At 50.8% G+C, this 21,236-nt stretch overlaps 1 protein-coding gene across 1 annotated transcript in view; it reads right to left on the bottom strand.

Annotated features, from left to right (window-relative positions):
- Positions 1–11,730: 11,730 nt before the first annotated feature.
- Laptm4b (lysosomal protein transmembrane 4 beta) overlaps positions 11,731–21,236 on the bottom strand; it is a gene marked incomplete in the record, with an annotated part of 51,177 nt that continues 41,671 nt past the window's right edge. The window contains 1 exon segment of the mRNA XM_013512773.1: positions 11,731–12,164. Coding sequence (XP_013368227.1) covers positions 12,087–12,164 — 78 coding nt within the window.

The raw sequence follows: 21,236 nt of genomic DNA, 5'->3' as shown, positions 1-21,236 counted from the left end.
TTCCCAGCACCCGGCGACGGCGCGGCCCGGGGCGCGGCTGCGGGGGTGCCTGGGGGCCGGAAGCGCGGCCGGAGTCCGGAATCCTGAACTTGGGGACCATTTTCTGCAGGCGGCTTCCGCGCACCGACGACGATGAAAGAAAAGAAGTGGCGACAGCTGGGATACGTGGTGGCCCGCGCCGGGGTGGGGCGGGGGTTCGAGCGCCGACTCGAGCACACAGAGCGTCGGCTCCCGCGGCCCGGGCCGGGGTGGGGCGGGAAGAAGGACGCGGACGGAGCGGAGCCGGGCTCCTGCCCGCGCCGCCGGGAGTCTAGCTCAGGCGAGACCTGAGAAACGCCGGGCCAGGCGACTGCGGAGCGGGAAGGCTCACGGGCCCGCAGAGCCCTGGAGGGGTGCGGAGGGCAGGCGTGCGAGTCCTCGGTCCGGCCACCCGCTGGCCTGCTCCTGGCGGCGGGGGCCAGGGGCTCCAGCAGGCCAGAGCGCCTCCTAAGGAACCTCCCAAATCCAGGCCCCAAACCGCGAGCCCCGGGCACCCAGTTCGGGTCGTAACAAGCTACCGGGAGGCGCTCAGAGCTAACTGCTTTCAAACCCTCCCGCCGTGGCAGAGCGATCATGCAAGCGTTCTAGGCTACCTGTGTTCTGTAACTATCGTTACAGGCGCCTGTTTGATGGTACAGTTGGCTCCTGGACTGTGAAGAAGTGCCGTGTACAAAAGCAGTTCTTTGGGAAAGCCCCAGGAGGGGGAATGAAAATCCCAGCCGGAAAGCAAGGGTTCACACGCCCTCCACATCTGGCGACTCGGTGGCACCATTCGTGCCAGGAAAGAATCCTGGGCTCAGGGACTCTCACTGCTTTGGGACCATAGGGCCACGGGGTGCTTTTGCTGCCTACAAGATCAGAAACAGTTCCTCTGTGTGTCCTGGGGAGGAGGAAGGTGGAGGTCAGAAAGTAGAGGGAAACCAGGAAATATTTTGTCCTCTGAAGTCTTGGACTCCACAGAAGGAAATTCTTCCTGAGTCCAGGCCAGTGAAAATCCCCTAGGAGCTGGGAAGTTCAGTTAGAAATTATGGAAACTTACATTCAAAATGCTAGTGCTCTTCCAAGACACCTCTCTGATCCAGCCCCTTACCAGGAAAACAAGAACAACCCGGAAATCCTTCCAAATTTTAAGGAAATTGCGATTTAGTAATTGATTCCAGGGACCAAGGTGGATGCCAACTAAAATGATTGTTTTTCCCCAGAGTTTTATCGGAATTCTTCAAAAGAGAGTATGCCTGGGTCATCCTTGAGGGATGATATTCAGGCATGCCAAAAAAGTGAAGCAAAAGCAAGTTCAACATCCTGAAATCTGAAGTCAAAGCAGTTACTGAACTTCCATTTACCTCCAGGGTGAAGGCAGATGGATGCAGATTGCTCGTAAAGGCTGTTGGAAGAAGAGCAAATTTGCCTCTTCTGCCAGAGCAGAAGGAATGTGCGGTTAAGGTTTTTAGTTCTCCTGGGGACGTTCATGCAGGGAGACAGCCAGGTATCCGAGAGCTCACAAGGAGAAGAGAGCTGGTAACTGTTTAATAGCACCTGGGCAGCTGTGCTGCAGATCGGCTCCAGGTCCAGTCTTCCCTTGGGGCCTGTTGTAGTGAGGATTTGGGGTGAGGGTCATTTGACCCAGGCTTCACATCCACAAAGAGCCTCCCACTTTGGACGTGCGTACCCTCATAAACATTAGAACTTGCTGTTTTGCCCCAGAATTCTTATTTGCAACCTAGCTACATGGCCTGGAGCGTGAAAAAGTAAAGAACAGGCAGGGTGGGCCACATACTGATAATCCAAGCGAATCTTGTGCTGAATATGTGAGCAGAAAGGAAATCGCACCTTGTGTCTCTGGAGGACCGATGATGTTTGGGTCCCCTATAAATGGCTGGGGTTCTTCTCTGCTGCCCACACCACTCGTGCTGGAGCTGGAGACATGCAGTGGCGAGGTTGGGGTGCTTGTAAGCTAGTAGCTGGGTCTCCACTACCATCCAGGCTTGGGAGTCCTTTCAGAAGGGCAGTGCTCCATTTGAGATGCCCATCAACCCACGCTGCTGGGTCTGTGTCCGGAGTGGCCCCCTGAGAAGCTACAGATGGTAAGACTGCCTTGGGTAAAATGGTTTCTAATTAAACATCTCACCCCACCTTGAGAAGACAGTAGGATAGGGGTCAGAAAAAAACTGTACAAGTAAAAAATTTGTCCAGGAAAAAAATGCATTTCTAAGAGGATTCAGTATTTTGGTTTGTTTTGTTGTACTGGGGATTGGACTCAGGGCCATTCTGCCACTATTTATTTTGAGGCAGGACCTTGCTAAGTTGCTCAGGGTGGCCTCAAACTTGCTGTATTCACCAGCTTTTCTACTGCTGAAACACACTATGTGATAGCCACAACTTTAAGGAGAGACAATGTGGCTCACAGTTCCAGAGGGTTCAGTCCATGGTAAACAGGCTCCAAGGCAGAAACATCATGGCAGAAGGGCGTGGTGGAGCAAAGCTGCATAGTCCACGGCAACCAGGAAGCAGAGGAGGGGCACAGTGCCAGAGAGGAAGGGGCCAGGGGCCATACATAGGAATAAGAATCATACCTCAGACCAAAAAAAAAGGAAAAACTGCTGGGCATGGTGGTGCATGCCTGTAATCCCAGCACTCGGGAGGCTAAGGCAGGAGGATCATTGCAAGTTTGAGACCAGCCTGGGCTACAAAATGAGCTCAAGTCCAGCCTGAACTGCATAGCGAGACCCTGTCTCAAAAGAGACCAAAAAAAAGAATCATACCTCCATGAGCCACACAGGTACACCAAAAAGTATGCTCTATTAATATGCTAGGTGTTTCTTAACCCAGTCAACTGGATAATCATGATTAATGGTCACACTTGAGATCCCCCTGCTGCCTGAATGACTGAGATTGCAGGTGTGCACCACCACAATCAGCTTCAAAGGTCGTATGTAATCCTGCACTTAAGCATGAGGTCCTAAGGGCAAGCACTTTGTCTTTTGCCTGTTTATGGATTGTGCCCTATACCACAAATAGAAGGGTCTGGGCTGCTGTGGCTTTAACCCGAAGTTTCGAGCCTTGTAGTTTTTGTGTAGCTGGATTGAGGCTGCCTGTCAGGAATGACAGAGTAAGCTACAGTGAAGAGGCTTTCAGCAGAGGCAAGGGTAAGTGGAAAGGTGATCTGCTTTTTGGGATATTGGCAAGGCAGCACGGGCCTGGCACGTGTGAAGCGTCACGTCACTCAGCATATGGATTTCCGCTCCTGCAATCCCTAAATCCGGGAACTGGCACAAAATGGTCTGCAGTACAAGCCAGCAGTCTCATTCATTCCTTTGACACGCAACCACCTTCTCTCAAGGACATGAATGAGGCTGCATCTGTATCGGTCACCTTGTGTTACATCGGGCTGCACGGTACTCGGGCAATGACGATGTCAAATGTCCTGTAAAATCCCACAGCACGCTGGCAGAGCTCAACAAACGGGGACTCAAGAATAACAAAATCAGAAGACCGGACGTTTCCACATTCTCTCTTGCCAAAGAAAATTACTGGGACATGGTTATTAGCAGAGTCCCACAGAAAGGCAAATACCACACATGCTGAGTGGCAAGAATAATGTGACCGACTATCAGAGTCAAACATAAATCACAAGAAGGGAAAGCGGGATGTATGTAGTGCACTAAAGCACACCAAATTCACTGGTAGAGAAGATTCTAGGAAGAAGCAATAAAAACGTCTTAGCACATTTAGAACAAGAATCGACAAAGCAATTCCCAAGTACAGAAAGTGCCAGAAAATCACTGGCTACATGCACACTGCCTGAGACCAATATATATTTTTAAAAAAAAATTTGAAGAGAGGATGCCATATCCAAAGTTTCAGCTAGGCGTCTATAATCCTAGCATCTGGGAGGCTGAGGCAGGAGGATCACCGTGAGTTCAAGGACCGCCTGGATTAAACAGTGAGTTCAAGGTCAGCCTGGAATACACAGTGAGACTCTGTCTCAAATTTTTTTAAAATCTATTAATATAATAATACATATTATTATAATACATATTAATGAAATGCAAAACTCGCATGATCTCTTAACAGGTATCTGACAAAATTCAACATCTTTTCATACCAAAAACACTCCACTAACTAGCAGTAGAAGGCAGCATCCTCAACCTAGTAAAGGGGATCCACAAAAAGACCATGTTATACTTGATGGTGGAAGACTGAAAGCTTTCCCTCTAGGTATTATAAATAACTTTTCTCTCTAAGCTCAGTTATGTGGTTTTTTTTTTTTTTTGAGGGGGTGGGAATCGAACTCAGAACCTCACATTTGCCAGGCAGGCATTTGTGCCACTGAGCTATATCCCCAGCCTCTCTCTAGGCTCAGGAGCAAGATACTTTGTCACCACTTCTGCTCAACACTGTACTAGCACATGTCTGTCATCCCAGCATTCGGGAGGCTGAGGCAGGAGGATCACAAGTTTGAGCCCAGCCTGGGCAGTTTAAGTGACTTAATAAAACCTTATCTCAAAATATAATAATAACAACAACAATAATAATAATAGCTGCAGCAGCATCTGTGGATGTAACTCAGTTAAAAGGCCCTGGCTTGAATTCCTACTATCCCCAAAACTTCTAGAATTCATCTTGGTAAATCTTTGGTTACGGGAAGAGGGCAAGTGTTTAAGCCCTCCTGCAAACACTTGAGTCTCCAGACACTTCTTCCTCCTTTGCACACCCTCCTCCGAATCCTTCCCAGAAGCGGGTCTCCTGGAACCGAGGCAGGAATGGCTCCTTGCATCCCTTCTCAGGTTCTGCTCCTATTCCTCATCTACCTTTCCTGGAGTCTGTCCACCTCCTCTTGCCTTCCCTGCAGGAGTTGCCTGGTGGTGGGAATTTCTGCACTAGTGTTGATGATTCCTGCCATAACTACGGGAAGCCTGCGATACTACTGCTGAAGAACATACTTTTAGTACGCATAGTCTCACAGGGATTTCGTTCATTCATTCTTCCACTACTGGGGATCAAACCCCGGGACTTTGTGCTAAGCTATGTCCCCAGCCCTTTTATTATTTTGAGAAAGGCTCTCAACAAACTGCGAACTTGTCCAAGCCAGACTCAAACTTGTGATCCTCCTTCCTCAGCCTCCCCAGTACTAGAATTATAGGCAAGCCTGCCTGGGATTTTATTTAAATCCAAAGTGCCCAGGAAGTGTGTAAACATGTCACCATATCTGAGTTATATGTTAGCTGTTCAGAACTTCCTCCTATATATCAAAGGCCTCAGGATTCCACGGGTTTAGGTTTGGTCGTTTACCGGCTTAATGATGCAATGATTTCTTAGGGATGGGACAAGAGAAAGTTCCTGTGAGGCACATGGAGCAACTATTCATTATGAGCTGCACTAAATTAAGCTGCCATAAAAATGACTTGATCGTAAGAACAGCAAGAACTCAAAATGCAGTTTCCTCCTGATGTCTCATTTACGCAGAATGTTAGCTAGCTTCTCTTTTTATCCATGCTTTAATCTTTCTCCAGAGACCAATCCTCCTATGACCATTAACAACTCTCTCTCTCTCTCTCTCTCTCTCTCTCTCTCTCTCACACACACACACACACACACACACACACACACACACACACACGCATGCACAGTAAGCCCTACTCCACCTACGTGCCGAGGTTCCTGCTGAGGGCCGACCCTCCCTTGCATAAACTGCGGGAATTAATCTGGGCCTTCTGAGCAGTCATGTCTGTGGGACTCAAGCTCCACTGAGTACTCTTAAGAATCAGTTGTGGGGGTGGGATTACAGCTGGTTTCTTTTTTTTTATTATTATTATTTTGGCACCAGGAATCAAACTCAGGACCTTGCACTTGCCAGGCAGGAGCTTGTCCCACTGAGCTATCTCCCCAGCCCTACAGCTGGTTTCGTGTCTTATGTGCTCTTCTGTTTATTCTAGTAAAATTTTTTAGTTTCTTCTGTTTGCTAAATGTGTGCTATGCATCGACCAAACAATAACAGAGGTATTCTTATAAATGTCTAGGCTGCCTGGGGATTACTGACAGGTGACAGTAGCCATAGGCTGTGAGACGTGCCTTGCCTGGGACGCTGTGAGACAGCATAAATGCCTCCCTGCTGAGTGCTTAAGGAAGGCTTCTAGCAGGAAGTTGTTTTCATGGTGAGACTTAGAGGTTGCATTGTTGCCATTTTTTGTTATTAAAACCCACAAATAGGCTGGGTATAGTGGTGCAAACCTGTAACCCCAGCACTCAGGAGGCTGAGGCAGGAGGATCATTTCCAGTTTGAGGCCAGCCTGGGCTACAAAGTGAGTTCAAGGCCTGCCTGAACTGCATAGTGAGACCCTGTCTCAAAAGGACAATCAAGCAATCAATCAATCAATCAATTAAAAAGACAAAACAAAAAATAAAATAAAATGCCCATCTCAGTTGACTTTTATTCTTGCTTGAATAAATCTTCTATCAGATTGAAAAGGAGCTGTTAGCAGAGATTTCCCAGTCTAGATGTACCAAATTCTACAACTCCGGACGTCTCCGATTCACTCATTTAGATGTGTTCAGTTTGCACCTGAGTCCCTGCACTGCCCCAGCAGCGGGGCTTGGACCGATTATTCTTGCCCAGAGGCCGGTTTCCTTGGTGTCACATGGGACTGAAGGTTAATGCCCACCAAGTGCTCAGCAGCAGTCCGGCCTGCTGGCAGGGCTCAGTAAATGGTAATGCCATTGTGTGGCACACACAAGTCAGAGGCCGGGGCACTGATTAGCTAGGAGGCAGGAGAAAGGGGCAAGGTGGAGGACGGAGCCGGGCAAGTCAGGTCTGCAGCGACGGGGTCCCAGACTCGGGTCAACAGGGGCCAGTTTGGGAGGCGGGAGACAATGCTCTGCTTGAGCCCGATGAACATACACGTTCAGCAGGTTAAGAAGCCTGGGAAGTGCTGGTAAAACAGTACAACCGCCATTATCCTTTGTTTTGTGGAGACAGAGCCTCCCTATGTAATTCAGGCTGGCCTTGAGCTCACTGGGCAGCCATCCTCCTGCCTCAGCCTCCCAAGTGCTGGGGCTGCAGGTGTGTGCTGCCATCCCCAGCTCTCTTATCACTTACTAGGGGACTGTATGTAGGAAAGATAAATTTAAAAAGGACCTTGTTATGGTTTGTGTCTGGGTGTCCCCCCAAAGCCTCATGCGGTCATGGGGCAGGCTTTTAGAGTTTGGTTGATTATGGGTGTGAGAGCTATACCCGCCCTGGGGTGGATAGTTTGCATATGTAAGGGAGAGGAAGAGGCTGCTTGCGGCCGTTCCTCTCTTTTAGTGCTTGTTGATTCTGCTGTGTTCTGCCGCCATGAGCTGTAGCCCTCTGCCATGTGCCACTCTGCCTTGTAACCTGCCAAGTATGGACTGAAACCTCCACAAACTGTAAGCGAAATAAACCTTTCCTTCCTTAACTTTGGGTGTCAAGTATTTTGTCCCAGCAATGAGAGAAAAAGTAACCAAGACAGACCTAGAGTAAAAATAGTAAAATGAAACTAAAAATGCATTCTTTTAGCGTGAGTCAATAGTGGGGGAAAAGTAACACCACCCAGGTGGGTCACTGCCCTGGTGAGAGGGACGTCACCCCTACCGAGGACAGCAGGGTCCCCTGCACTGAGCCGCTGGCTCTTCTGGGCCACGCCACGGTGAGCCTCGGGGACACTCAGTTCTGCAGAAGCCGTCTCTGCCTGTTCGAAGGCCTGGACTCCAAGCCCTGAGCCCAGATCCCAAAATGGAACGTGCTGGACGCCACACCTGTGTCATCAGCCGGCAGAGCAGCTGTGATTCCAGGTCAGGCAGAAACCTCTCAGTCCCAGCCTTACCTGAGAGGAACGTGGCTCCACCGCGAAGCACCTACCCGGGGCCCCACGGGTCCTCGTGAGACAGCTTTGCTCTGCTGCAGCAACACACCCTGGCTGTACTGCAAGTATGTGGTGTCGATATAATTTGGATCCGTAATGTCCTGCAAATGCCCAGACAGCACCTGGGCGAAGAAAAACTGTACTGCTAAAACTTGGGTTAGATGAGACAAAACGAGCACGTCACTCGGGTCTGCGTCCTGAGAGAGCCGCTGCTCTTGCTGATTAGGCTCCCCGCAGGTCTCTTCTCCTCTTGCTTCCCTGTGGCCTTTTCTGGGCTGGCCAGCCAGCTGCGCTCTCCTGCCAGTCTCTGTGCTGGCATCTGCCAAGGTTGCATGGGTTCCCTCCCCCGAGACCTAACCAGCACTAAAAATAGCCCACGGCAGCGTGTGATGGGTTTTTGCAGTCCAGATGCGAACTCTAAAAGGGAAGGGAGAGGAGGCATTGCAGCCGTGGCTCCACACGGCGGAATTCCAGTGCTGCCGCTTGCCCGCCGCGTTCTGTGCGGATCGGGTGGCACTCGTGCGGAAGGCAGCTGGGTCTGCAGCCTCCTGCCGGCAGCCCACGCAGCCTCGGATGTTGTCGGATTCCTGTCACTGTAACAAATACCTGAGGTGTCGGGCTTCGCCTGCGCCTTCTGCCTGAGCTGTTCTCGCAGTGCCTTGGCAGACACCTGCTCTCCCTCCAGGCCCTCAGGCCATTCGCATGACCCACAGCACCGCGCCCTAAGGACGCTGAAGTCACTTCCAGAATGGTTGCAGAAACAACTCATCTTGGGGGCGGGGGGCGTGGTTAACACTCATTAGTTTTCCTGTCACAAAAGCTCAGTTTGCAGAGGAGGATGTTTTCCCAGATGGTATTTCAAATACCATCCCGTCCCTCTACAGAGAAAACAGCTTTCATGGCTACAGTCTTAACGATGGTCCAGTGCGATCATTTCCAAGAAGGGAACTGAGAGGAGATGAAAGTCAAAGGGGACCAGATTTGGTTCAGCGTGCAAACTGAATAGATGTTGAGGGCCTAAACAGAGCATTTAGAAAAAAAAAAAAAAAGCTAAGGAAGTTTTTGCATCCTTGAGGACGGTCAGCTGGGAAAGGCCAGGGATGAGAACACCAGGCTGCTGGGGGTGGAGCACCGCCCAAGGGAGCACGGGGCCGTTGGCCTTTAACCTCTTCGCTTTCCCTGGGCATGCTGAAGTCTGACCAGCTTGTGTAGCAGACCACAGCCTCGCCCTCGCCCCTACCCCGGGGAAGAACAGAGAAGTGTTGCCTGCAGGAGTTCCCCCTGGCGGCCCCATCCCCAGACCTCCCGGTGCTGGGCTTCTGTGGTGACCTTCAACGAGGGCTGGGGTCACGATGACAAAACGGAAGCTCCCAGCAGTAAAGTGACCAGGAAGTACGCAGGCAAGAGGAGAGTGGAGATAACTATTTGTTTCTCTGTAGACAGTAAAACAGGACAAAGGGGCTAGACACCAAAATAGAACTTAAGATACATTTGAAAGAGTATAGAATATCTGGATTAGCAGAGATTAATACAGATTTGCTGGGATATATGGGTGCTCCACAAGGCCATTCCAATCCACAGAGCACAGCCTCCTAGAGTGGAGACAAAAAAAGACAATGCCACCTGGTGCGGAGGCATATACCTATAATCTCAGCACTTGGGAGGCCACGGCAGGAGGATCATCGGGAGGCCAACTTGCGCTACACAGCAAGTTCAAGGCCAGCCTGAAGTACATACCAACACCTTGTCTTAAAGAAAAAGACAACACCTAACTCTGCAGAGGCAGACATGGAGGCAGCTCAGAGCTGTGCTGAGTGTAAGGCCGGCATCACCGGCACCGCCGAGAACACAGTGGTGACCTGGGCCCTGTGCTGGAGAGCGCAGCATGGACAGCCCCAGCAGTCTTGGTTCCCCGACAAGGATCCCACATACTCAAGATCAGTGCTCTGAGACCATACTTTTCTTGTTTGCAAAAAGTGCTAGGCAAAGAGCTGGAAAACCACGAGGGGCAGCACGCAAACACCTGTCCCACCTGTGTGCCCAGCGGGGATGTGGCCAGATGACTGGCCTCTTGCACTCCCCAAAACCCTCGAGAGCCTAATTGTATGAATCTTACGGGCATAGAGGTTCAAAGAACAAAATTTCTTAGTAGACTCAGAATACTGATGAGAGCTGGCTCTCGGGAACAAAATCCTCCCACCCGGTGTTATTTTAATCTCCCTCAGAGCTCAGTAGTGTTAATCCCTTATTAGAAGGGCACCATGGATACACAGTGATCATACCACAGCAGCGGCACCCGGAACTCTGGAAAGGCGGGCTGGAGATGCTGGAAGCTGGGTCCACTGCCCCTGCTCCCTGCTCCCTGGCCCTGCCCCGCCAATCTTCCTGGCCTAAGCAGCCCGACTGTATCAGCACTGAAATATGAAAAACATGTAGGGCCGGGGATATAGCTCAGTGGGGCAGTGCCTGCCTGGCAAGAGCCAGGTCCTGAGTTCAATTCCTGGTACCAAAGAAAAAAAAGGTCATGAGAAATGTGTGCACAAACCGTAAGTTTGTGGACAGCGAAGTTCTGGCACAGCCTCCATGCGGTCAGCAGGTGCTGGCCCTCATGTGGGCAGCGCTCAGCTGTAAGGCAAAAGCCTTCACTTACACAGTCAGCTATGACTAGTACACGAGCTCTGCTAGCTTCCAAACACAGGAACATGTAAAGGCCCTTTGCAATTCCGTTAGCCAGGTGGTAGGGTTTGTGTCCAGATGGTCCCCAGAGCCTCATGCAGCCAGGTTTTTGGGAAGTGGTTGTATCTGGAGCGTGTGACCGATTCTTGTAGTGCAATGCTGGGATTAAGGGTGGGTGACTGCTGGATCAGTCCACTGACTGGACTGGCACCACCCTAACCCCAGTAGAATGGATACAAAATAAGGCGCAAAAAGAGGCTTGCCTTGTGCTATCTTGTTGCTTTTGCTGTCTTCTGCCCGCTCTGAATTACTCTCTTCTGTGAAGCCGCCCTGCCTTGGAGCCAGCCAATCATGGGCTGAAACCTCTACTAACTGTGAGCTAAATAAACCTTTCCCCCTTTAACTTTGGGTGTCAGGTATTTTGTCTCAGCAGTGACAAAAAAACTAATCAAGACACCAGGCTAAGAGCATTCCCCAAGAGAAACTATCCTCCTCAACTTTTCTGGGGACCGCTGGATACTTTAGCACATTCCCACCACATGGACCATCAATGGCACAGGTATGCCTGTGCCAATGGGTAGCCTGGACTACTGGTGTACAGACGGATCTAATCATTTCTACTGGTCTCTTCCCTAATAAAAAGCCACCTTGCAGTGACACACGAATCACAGCCCTGTCCTGAATGTGTTAAAGGATGAGCAGGCATCTTGGATTTTCAAAGCAGGAGGGTGTATGTACTTGCAGGCAAAGAAACCCCCCTTCCAGTTTAGACAAACATGATAGATGTCCTCCAGGATCAGACTAGGGTGGGGGCGGGGAGGGTACCTGAAGGAAATGAACACCAGGTACCTTGTGGTACCAAACAAATCTCGCTCTCTCCCGCTCCTACCAACAGAGGCAACCCACTCCCAGGAGGTGCTTCCTGCTCTCGCGGCCCGGGGGCTGCCAATGGTCTCCACTCAGAAAATCCCTGCCTGGCAAATGAAGACTGTCACTGAGGGTAAGCTGCAAGAATAGTAAGGAAATTCCTGTAACACAGACTCCCGTTCACGTACTTATATGCAACCATTACACAAATGATGCTGCTGTTTCCGAAGGGTGCGTGCTATGCACTGGAACGTTTCCAGAAAAGTATTATCCAATTTTCAGTTTTATTTTACTTTCGAAAGAGACAAAGGAAACAGAAAAAGTGGCTAATCGCCCAACTGTGGGGTGAGCAAGTACAAAATCAGACTTCTGGATGTCAAGGCCCATCTACATTTTGTGGGAAAGACTAAGGGAGCTCACTAACTCCACTCCCACCCTACAGACCCTACGGCTCGGCTACCACAGTGCATTGGCTAAAGCGTGTGTGTAAACTACAGAGGGCCTCAACCGAACATCTACATCGTAAAAAGTGGCGGTCAGATGAGCTCATCTCGGGAGCGAAGTTCAGAACTATTGCTTGATGTCTGCGAAGCAGCTGCTGCTCCAGGCCGCCCCTCAGGCTCAGGCAGACACGTAGGGTGGCGGGGGCTCCTTGGCAGTGCCAGTCACAGTGGCATCATTGTACGGGGGCAGCAGCACCTGAGAAGAAAAGGGGAAGACGTGGTTAGTCGTTGCAGTGGACCACGCTGCGCTGGGGTTTAACTGCACCTGCACTTCTACTCCAGGGACGACTTCCCTGTAACTGGTAGCACATCCCATGCTTCAGCACACACACATCTGTGCTCCCACCACTCTCTCCGCAGGCCTCACACCTACGGCACAGGGTGACCTGTCCAGGCGTGAGAAGACTCCCAAGTGATTGTGCACGAGCGTGCACACCAACAGGCACTGCTCGTGGTGAGGCCTGTGCGGAGTGTGCAGTGGGAACCGCAGGGTCAGGAATCCGCCTGGACCCGGAGGTAGGCTAAGCCACATGTCAGCAGCGTAGACTTGGGCAAATTACCTAAGCTCAGTTCCTACCCTCGTACAGCCGGGAGATCCGAAAAGCAGAGGGCTGCACACTGAGATGGCTGGGTATCACTCAGACGGCGGCACAGGGGCAAACAGAGGCACCAGCCACGCTGACCCATAACCTCCGTGTTTACATCTCACTACAAAGAAATCACTTGCAGTTGCTGGCTGGCGTTGGCTTTCTTGGAGGACAAAACAAAACGGGGCTGGGAAGGCACAAGGTCCCGAGTTCAACTTCCATGACAAAAACAAACAAACAAAAAACACATGCAGCTCAATGGGATCATCCTGTACCCAGTGAACTAACTACATATATTATGCTCTGCCTTGTGACAGGCATGGTGGAGATGAGAGATAAATGTCTCTGCACTTAAAATTCTGAGGGAGCGAAAATCAACTAAAACCGCATCTACTTCAGAGGCTGTGTGGAAAGAAAACAGTAGCGGGCAAAACCACACTCTGTCATGTTTTCCATTATGAGGACCATTCAGACTTAAAGTTGTGAGTACAGGGATTCCATGAATTCTCCCTCCTGTCTGTCCCTGGGGCTCCCGGAGTAGCTACACTAAAGTCTTCCATCAGCATCTTACTCTCCTAAAGACAAACACAAACACAAACACAAACACACACACACACACACACTCACGGCACCCCTGGCGCCTGTAACTCAATTCCCTTCGCTACCTGCCTGTCTCTTCTTCCGGTTTTGGGGCACTGGGAGGAGGATTGAGCCCGTCTTACTTCATGGAGGGGGAGGCCTTGGCCTGTCCACAATGGTGGTGGTTCAGAAGGTGGAAACAACTAGGGCATCAGTGAGGCTGGCCCTGAAGAACCGTGCTGAGCACCGCGACACATGTCTGTGATCCCCGCTACTGGGAGCTCGAGGCAAGAAGGTTACAAGTTCGAGGCCAGCCTGGGCAAATTAGCAAGATCTACAAACTCGCACTAAAACAAATTACCTCAGAGGAAGAGCACTTGCCTGGCAGGTGCAAGGCCCTCGACTTCCTCACGAGTATCTCAAACAACAAGCAGACAACAACAGAAAACCTGTCTGGCCCAGTCAGTGTGGACAGCTGAACCAAGCAGAGGTCACACAGTAATTTGAGTGAAGAAAATTTAACAGATTATCAACAGGAGATCAGAGAGTAGGAAGCTGTATGGGATACGGCCGGAACTGACCGTGTGGCAGCCCCAGGCTGGTGGGCCCTCAGCACCTGCAGGCCGCTGCTGGCTACTGCTGGGGAAGCCTGGTGTGAGGAGTGCCCCTGCTGCTGTCCCCACTCCCAACCAGGCCTGGGGACGCTGCCAACAAGATCCAGACCCCAAGGCCAGTATGGCCGCATACACCTGTAATCCCGGCACTCTGGGAGGCTGAGGCAGGAGAACCACAAGCTTGAGCCCAGACTGCGCAAACTGGTGAAACTGTCTCAGAATGAGAAAACTTTAAAAGGGCAGGGAAGGAGCTCAGCGCAGAGGCAGGGGTTTCAATCCCTAGTACCAGAAAAAGCGTAAACTAGTGATTCCGACCCAATATAAATCCTCAAGTCATTAAAAGCTGGGGAACCAATTCCCTTCATCAAATAAGCACGAAATGCTCAAAGGAAAGAACTCCAGCCACGCTCCACTCGCAGTGGGGACCCAAGACTCACATCACCAGGCAGTCTCCTCCTGGCATGAACTCCAGAGCGCCAACCCACAGCAGCTCGACGCCACATCGCCGCTAGGCGGCCCAACTCGAGGGGTGCCCGGTGCACGCGCGTTCACTGCAGACTGACACACTCGCGCAGCTCACACAGCTCACACCTGCGCAGTGCTTACTAGTGAAAGCCGGAATGTCGCCGAGCGTGGTGGCGCACACCCGCACCCCAGCACTCAGGAGGCAGGGGCAGGAGGGTCCGTGTGAGTTCTCCAGGCGAGAGGTGGACTGACTGAGTTCTGAGGGGCCGGGAGCGAGAGCCCCACAAGCAGAGAAGGCCAAAGGCGGGGAAAGGGCAGAGACAGGCTATGCGCACTGCGGACACTCAGCGAAGCGCGGGGTCAGGCATGTCTGAAAAGTTCTAACCTCACAGGTAACGGGGAAGAACTTGCACACGACTGAGAGCTAGACCGCCGTCCGGCGCCCAAGGACACAATGTGTGCCGGAAACGTCAGCGACCCCTTTGCCCAAGGCCACACGCTTCGCTCCCCTCGTGCAGCCCAGGATCTGGCTCGAGCACGCGGATTCCCGGGCTCGCCCGCACGGTGTGCTTGTCACCAGCCCCGCTCCCTGTCCTTGTGCCTTTCCCGCCAGGTCAGCCTCTCTCACAGCACTCCACAGAGAACAGCCCAAGGCTCAAGCAGAGCTCCCTTCCAGCACGGAGATCTGAAAGAGTCCGGCCTTGGGTTCTCTCCCTCTCAATTACACTGTAAAATTACAGTCAATAGCCAGGCGTGGTGGTGCACCCCTGTAATCCTAGCACTCGGGAGGCTGAGGCAGGAGGATCCTTGTGAATTTGAGACCAGCCTGGGCTACAAAGTGAGCTCAAGGCCAGCCTGAACTGCATAGCGAGACCCTGTCTCAAAAAAAAAAGTTACAGCCAGTGAATTAGTTCTTGAAACAAAACGCACAGCAGTGACACCTATTTCTGTTCTCCACGGACAAACAGCAAGCCACAAGAGTAACAGGAAAGCAGGGGTGCAAAGAACACGGCCCTTCAAACTCAGACCCGAACTGCTTCCCTGAAGGACTTCCTGACCGTGGACGGAGATCACCCTGGGCTCCCACTCCAGCTTCACGATCTGCAGAGCGGGGTGCAGCAGGTCTTCACTCCACTCGACCTTCAGTCCCTTCCGTGAGGCAGCCTATGCGGGCTCCCACCGCCCAGGGGCTACAGACTGGACGACAGCCCAGCTGCCCACGCGGGAGCGGTTCCTGCGAGGTCAGAACACAGGCGGGGATGGGAAGGCGTTCTCCTAGGCCACGGCTGGTGGTGCCACAGGAGTGCTGGGTGCAGAGGCAAAAGCAGCCCCAGATTCTGCTGGGAAACAGGGACAACTTTCCCTGCGCGAGCAGATTCGGCCCCCTACAACTTAGATTTCCCAGCCCCATTCCCCCCCATGACACCCACCCCACAGGTTCCGTGACACTTTACTGCTTATCACCAAGGATATGGTAAGGATGGAGACAGTCACCGTGTGTGTGTGTGTGTGTGTGTGTGTGTGTGTGTGAGAGAGAGAGAGAGAGAGAGAGAGAGAGAGAGAGAGAGAGAGAGAAACTGAGCCCTGAGGAAAGGGGCTCCCATCTCCAGCAAGTTGGGGCGCACCGCCCTCCTGCGCACTTTCTCCATTTCCCACTGTGGGGGATTTTTAATTCAGTCTCTGCCCCCCCCCATGAAGGTGGGGCAGAAAGTTCCAAGCTTTACTTCCGGTCTGGTCTTAAGCAATCCTGAGCCCATTATGAGTTGCCTAATTAGAACAAAAACACATCACCCAGGAAATTCCAAGGATGTTAGGAGCTCTATGTCAGGAAACAAGAGACAAAATGATACTTTGTTAAACATCAGCTGGATGTAGATTTGTGGACAGAATAATAAATACCACATAATTAACACTTTCTCAGGAAAAAGATACCTGAAAGAACCATAAGATTAGGCAACACTGTTTGCACTGTTTGACAACTTTCTTGCAGGAGGGAAAGTTTAGCCAAGGTCTGCCCAGGCCAGAAGCTGGGCTTACTGAACTCCCTGGGTTGGTCAAAGAGCTGCCCTAGGAAACTAAGGCAGAATACAGCCGTGTGTGTGTGTGTGTGTGTGTGTGTGTGTTTAGCCTGGGCGCTCAGAATTTTTGTATTATTTAATGGTTGGGGGAAAAAATTGTTTTGTGACATGCAGAAGTGATATGAAGTTCAAGTGTTCGCATCTATGCAGTTTCAGCAGACACGGCCACGCCTTTGTTTTCCAGCACGTACAGCTGCTTTCGTGTGAGCACAGCAGTGAAACGGTCACATCTGAGACCAGGTATCTGAAAGCCTGGAGCACGGCGCATGGCGACACAACCCTATCTGGCCTTCTGTATGATGAGCCCCCTTCACCCATGTTAGAAGAAGCATCACTCACAATTCTGACCTTGAACACACCACAGCGTCAGCTGAGAAAGTGCAGGGCCCCTCAACAATCTCGTCGAGGGTCGCCAATCGTCCAAAGGTCCACTGAGATTAATCCCAAACCGCCAACTATTTTTCTTCTTTTCACCATTTGGTTTCTCTCCACAGTCCACCACATATTTTGTTTAAAACACACAAGAGTTACATTAAGTATCTGTCTTAAGCCTGTCATACCAATCTGCTATTTGGATGTGAGCTTCTGATATCCAAATCCACGACTGACCAAAATAAAGGTGTGGGTGTTGGGGACAGACAGCTCATAAAGAGAAAGGAAGTCTGGGTTTATCTTTAGGATACAGAATAACATATCTCAAAATGTTTCGATTGCCTAAACACACACCCTTCCACAAAACTGCGTTTCTACTCTCAGGTACACAGTTTTGTGCATTTTAACATCTCTGAATTTAGGCTGTGCCTTCCATTGACAGCATCTCATAACATGAGGGGCCTAAGTCGATGGCACTGTAACTCTGGCCTCCTATGTTCGTGAATCTACAATACCAGCAGGCAGGGCGTACATTAAAAACTTGGACACGGGGATTCTGATGAGACCTCCTACCGCCTATTGCAAAGGACAAAGGTAAATGAGACAGGAGGTGATTTTATCCTCAACTCACTGCAAACCCTCGTCCAACACTGCGGGCACATGCCGTTCCTCCTTTAACTCTCGGCAAAGCAGCGACGCAAATTTCCTCGGTTACATTCGTAATTCAGAATCGATACTTCAAAATTTTCAAATTGGGTCCACAAGTTCTCACTGGCGAGATATTAAGGCAGGGAAGTCAGAAATAATACGGTGGACTAGACTGAAAATTAAAATGGCTCTGCACGTTTAAGTATATATACATTATATGTTTAAGTACTGAGAAAACAGGAAAGCACGGGAGCTATCACTATGGTAACCCTGGCAGAGGCTTTAATCGGCTGAGTCCCTCAAGCGTGGATGGGCAGCGCCACCTAGCGTGCACACCTGCTTCGCCAGGCACACCCCCTTGTCCGGCTCCGCGAGAGGGCAGCTCAGGACCTCAGATCCCCACTTTTCTTGCTGGCAACAGCCCCCCTCCCCCTCAGTATTCAAGGGGAGAAATTGCTCCTCCTCCTAGTACTCAGCAAACCAACTGTTTAACTGCATTTTCTACTACAACCTAATCAGTGCCTACAAGCTGCTTCTCTGTATCTGTAATCACACTACAAATTTCTATATTCTGCATTTTAAAACATCATAACCCTTTCTTCTGCTGTAATAATACCCATAATAATTTTAATGACAATAGAGGCATTTTACTAAGTGGACATACCTTGGGGGGGGCAGTGAAGGGGTTAAACCCAGAGTTTTTGCACTAACACAAATCCTCAGCCCTTTGTTTTTATCTCAAGACAGGGTATCAATAAGTCACTAGGATGCCCAGGCTGGACACAAACTCACAATCCTCCTGCCTCAGCCTCCCAGAATGCTGGGATTATAGGTGTATGCCACCACCCCTCACCTGGAGATACCCTAATCTAGTCAAACCTTTCTTCAATTACTAAGACAATTAGGTGGGATACATTTTTTGCTATTAAAAAATAAAATGCTGCATGGACATCTTACACCTTTTCCTTCCTTTATATTCCCAGGAACTCCTCCTAGAATTAAAAAAAAAAAAAAAAAAAAAAAATCCAATGCCTCACCTATCACAACAGTAAAGTCAACAGGGGCTCTGTTTGGGGCATGCATAATTAATAAGGGACCAAGCTCTGAGTTGTAATTTTCAGCAGAAGAGACTGGGAAAGTGCCATCTTTCCTTGAGGGGAGACTGCTGTGCAGGAATAAAGAAACACGAGGCGAGTTAAGGGCGCGCAGTGGACCTGAACCTGGGAACCAGGCTGCTAGGCCAGGACAATCCCAGGGCCGTCCAGGGCACCCGTCCTTCCCCACACTGCTTTCATATTAGAGCCAATAAAAAAGCACACCTGCGGGCGTGTGCATATCTGACAGGAGGTGTTGGGAAGACACGGGCTGAGCTGCGGGCTGAGCTACGGGAAGCAGCACCGTCCTCTGAGTCATGAAGGTCACTTTCAACCCTCCTCTTCACTGCCCTCATCTGCGTCAGTGCTGATCATAACCCCGAAACGCCAACCCTAGATGCCACAACCTTGAACGTTCAAATCGCAGAAGATAAAAACTGACATGCCGGGAAGACTGCTGAGCAGCACAAGTGCCTGCCCGGCAAGGGCAAGGTCCTGAGTTCGATTCCCTGGTACCAAAAAAGAAGAAAGAAAAAAGAAAAACTTCTGGCATGTCAAAATACTGAAAACCAGCCAGGGGTAGTGGCGCATGCCCATAATCCTAGCACTCTGGAGGCTGAGGCAGGAAGCTTGCTGTGAGTTCAAGGCCAGCATGGGCTACGTAGTGAGTTCAGGGGCAGCCTGAACTATACAGAAGAGACGCTGTCTCAAAAAAGCAAAAACAAAAAAAAAAAAAACTGAAAACCACAACTCCCATGGGGTGGGGCGAGTTGTATAAGATGGGCAGAAACTCCAATGCCAAGGAGTTCTTTGTGCTTTTCTGGAAGACCATCGCGTTGGGCCAAGGGAACAGTCAGAAACCTGAGGTAGCATTTGATCGAGCCATGGAAGAATTTACAGACGTGGCACCTTGTAGGAACTTAATGTCAGTGTGCTGAGGACAGCCAGTCTCTAAAAGAAAAAAAGCCGTATGTACTGCAGTGCAGGCTTAAAAGGCAGAGATCAGCAAAGCTGGCCAGTGCCTATGGAATTCCCATGGTCAGTCCTGACAGCACATATTTCCATGTCAAATGTTTTCTTTTTTCCTCCACTACTTTGAATAGCACTACCTTTGGCAACTCACCCTGGCATCATTTCTGGTTTGACATATACAGTGTGTGTAAAGGCTCGCAGGGTTCCAGTATGTTTCATGCCCTGTGCAAACGCGGCTCCGTGAAAGCACATTATCATGGTGCTGACCGGGAGTACGGCATATGCCAAAACGCGAGAGGGGACTTCCTCAGTAAGAGGAGAAATCGCCTTTCTGTCCACCTGCATCTGAGACAAACTTCGACACCTCAGCTCTTTGCCCAGGTGACTGTACATGCAGTAGCGACCACGGGTTTCCGAGGACCTGAGTTCTCTGTCTCAGCATTTCAGGTCACTGTGGTTACATGCTGCATGCACACAATGACCCGCCGTAGCGATGCGCATGTACACGTCTGCACGTGACTCTCACAAATACAACCGTCACGCCCATCAGCCGGTTAGTACACGGAGCGTCCGCGCTGGGAAAACGCTAGTGCCTATTTTATGATGTGAAGCGGCCTAGGAAGTGTTGTCGAGTCTCTCAAATCTCCATTTAACAAGGTGAATAAAGCGTCTTTTTAAACGTGTCTAACATTATTTTCTCCAGTTTTATTTTCAGGATTTTGCTATTTGGGAATTACAAGCGCTAAGGACTTTGACCTTTCAGCATTCCAACCCTTCAAATCAGATTAGATGGGACTGTGCCGTTAGGACTTCGGCGCAGGAACCTGAGTCCCCGGACCTTCCTTTCCACAGTGCCAAAAAGCGGACACCAGCACACAAGCCAAACCCAAAGTGCAACACAAAGGGCCGGCGCGCTGCAAGTCTCTGACTGTTCGTGAGAAGAATGAACAAGCGCTCCTTGTGCCGGGAGACGCCCAGTCCTGGCCACAGTTCAGCTGGACAGCAGTCAGGGGAAGGCGGTGGGCGGGAACAGCCCACAGCGAGGCTACTGAGGCCCAGACTGAGGCCCAGGTCGCCTCCTGCTCCTCCCCTGCTGTGGGTGTCAATTTCCTCTTTCATAGGATTACTCACTCGAGCATGTTGATTTGGGGAGGTGTCACTCTAAGCACATGTGATTAAGGGCTTAGTCCCCGGGGGGAGAGGGGCAATATTGGATTCCAGGCAGAAGCCAGATCTGGGGGGACCTGGGGGGACCTGGTGGTTCGTCCTACAGGGGACTGCGGCCCGGTCCCTTCCTCTTCCTGAGATGAACAGCTCTGCTCCAATACACATTCCCTGGTGTCTCTGCTGTGCTCACCTGCGGCCCCAGGCAGCAGGTGCACACCAAGCCATGTGTCAAAAAGGAAACCTCTCTCCCTATAAATTAATCACTGCAGCTGGGCATGGTGACACACACCTGTAACCTCAGCCCTTGGGAGGCTGAGGCAGGAAGACTGCTCTAAGTTTGAGGCCAGCCCGGGCTACATAACAAGATCTTATCTCAAAAAACCAACTAAAAAAAGTTAATCACTACAACTGCTTCACTGTAGTGACAGGAAACTAACCCAAGGATGGACTTCAAGGGCTTCTGAAAGATGGAGCTAACCTCTGGAAAGCTCTCAGAGCCCGAGAGATTGTAGCCACTTACCACCCAGCGGTCTGGAGAAAAACCGCTCCGAAGCCAGGAAGGTAAGAAATGTGTTACCCATCCAGCCCACCACAGAGTGGCTGGCACGTGGGCACACAGTCGAGGGAATCAAAGGCACAGGGCCAAGGGTTGCCCAACCCTGCCAGTAAGTGTACAGAGTTACATTTCTAGC

The sequence above is a fragment of the Chinchilla lanigera genome, unplaced genomic scaffold (genome assembly GCF_000276665.1).
Source record: "Chinchilla lanigera isolate Chin_1 unplaced genomic scaffold, ChiLan1.0 scaffold00016, whole genome shotgun sequence".
In the NCBI taxonomy this organism is placed as follows: Eukaryota; Metazoa; Chordata; class Mammalia; order Rodentia; family Chinchillidae; genus Chinchilla; species Chinchilla lanigera.
The sequence above is the reverse complement of the archived record's forward strand: the minus strand, read 5'-3'. Positions and strand labels throughout refer to the sequence as shown.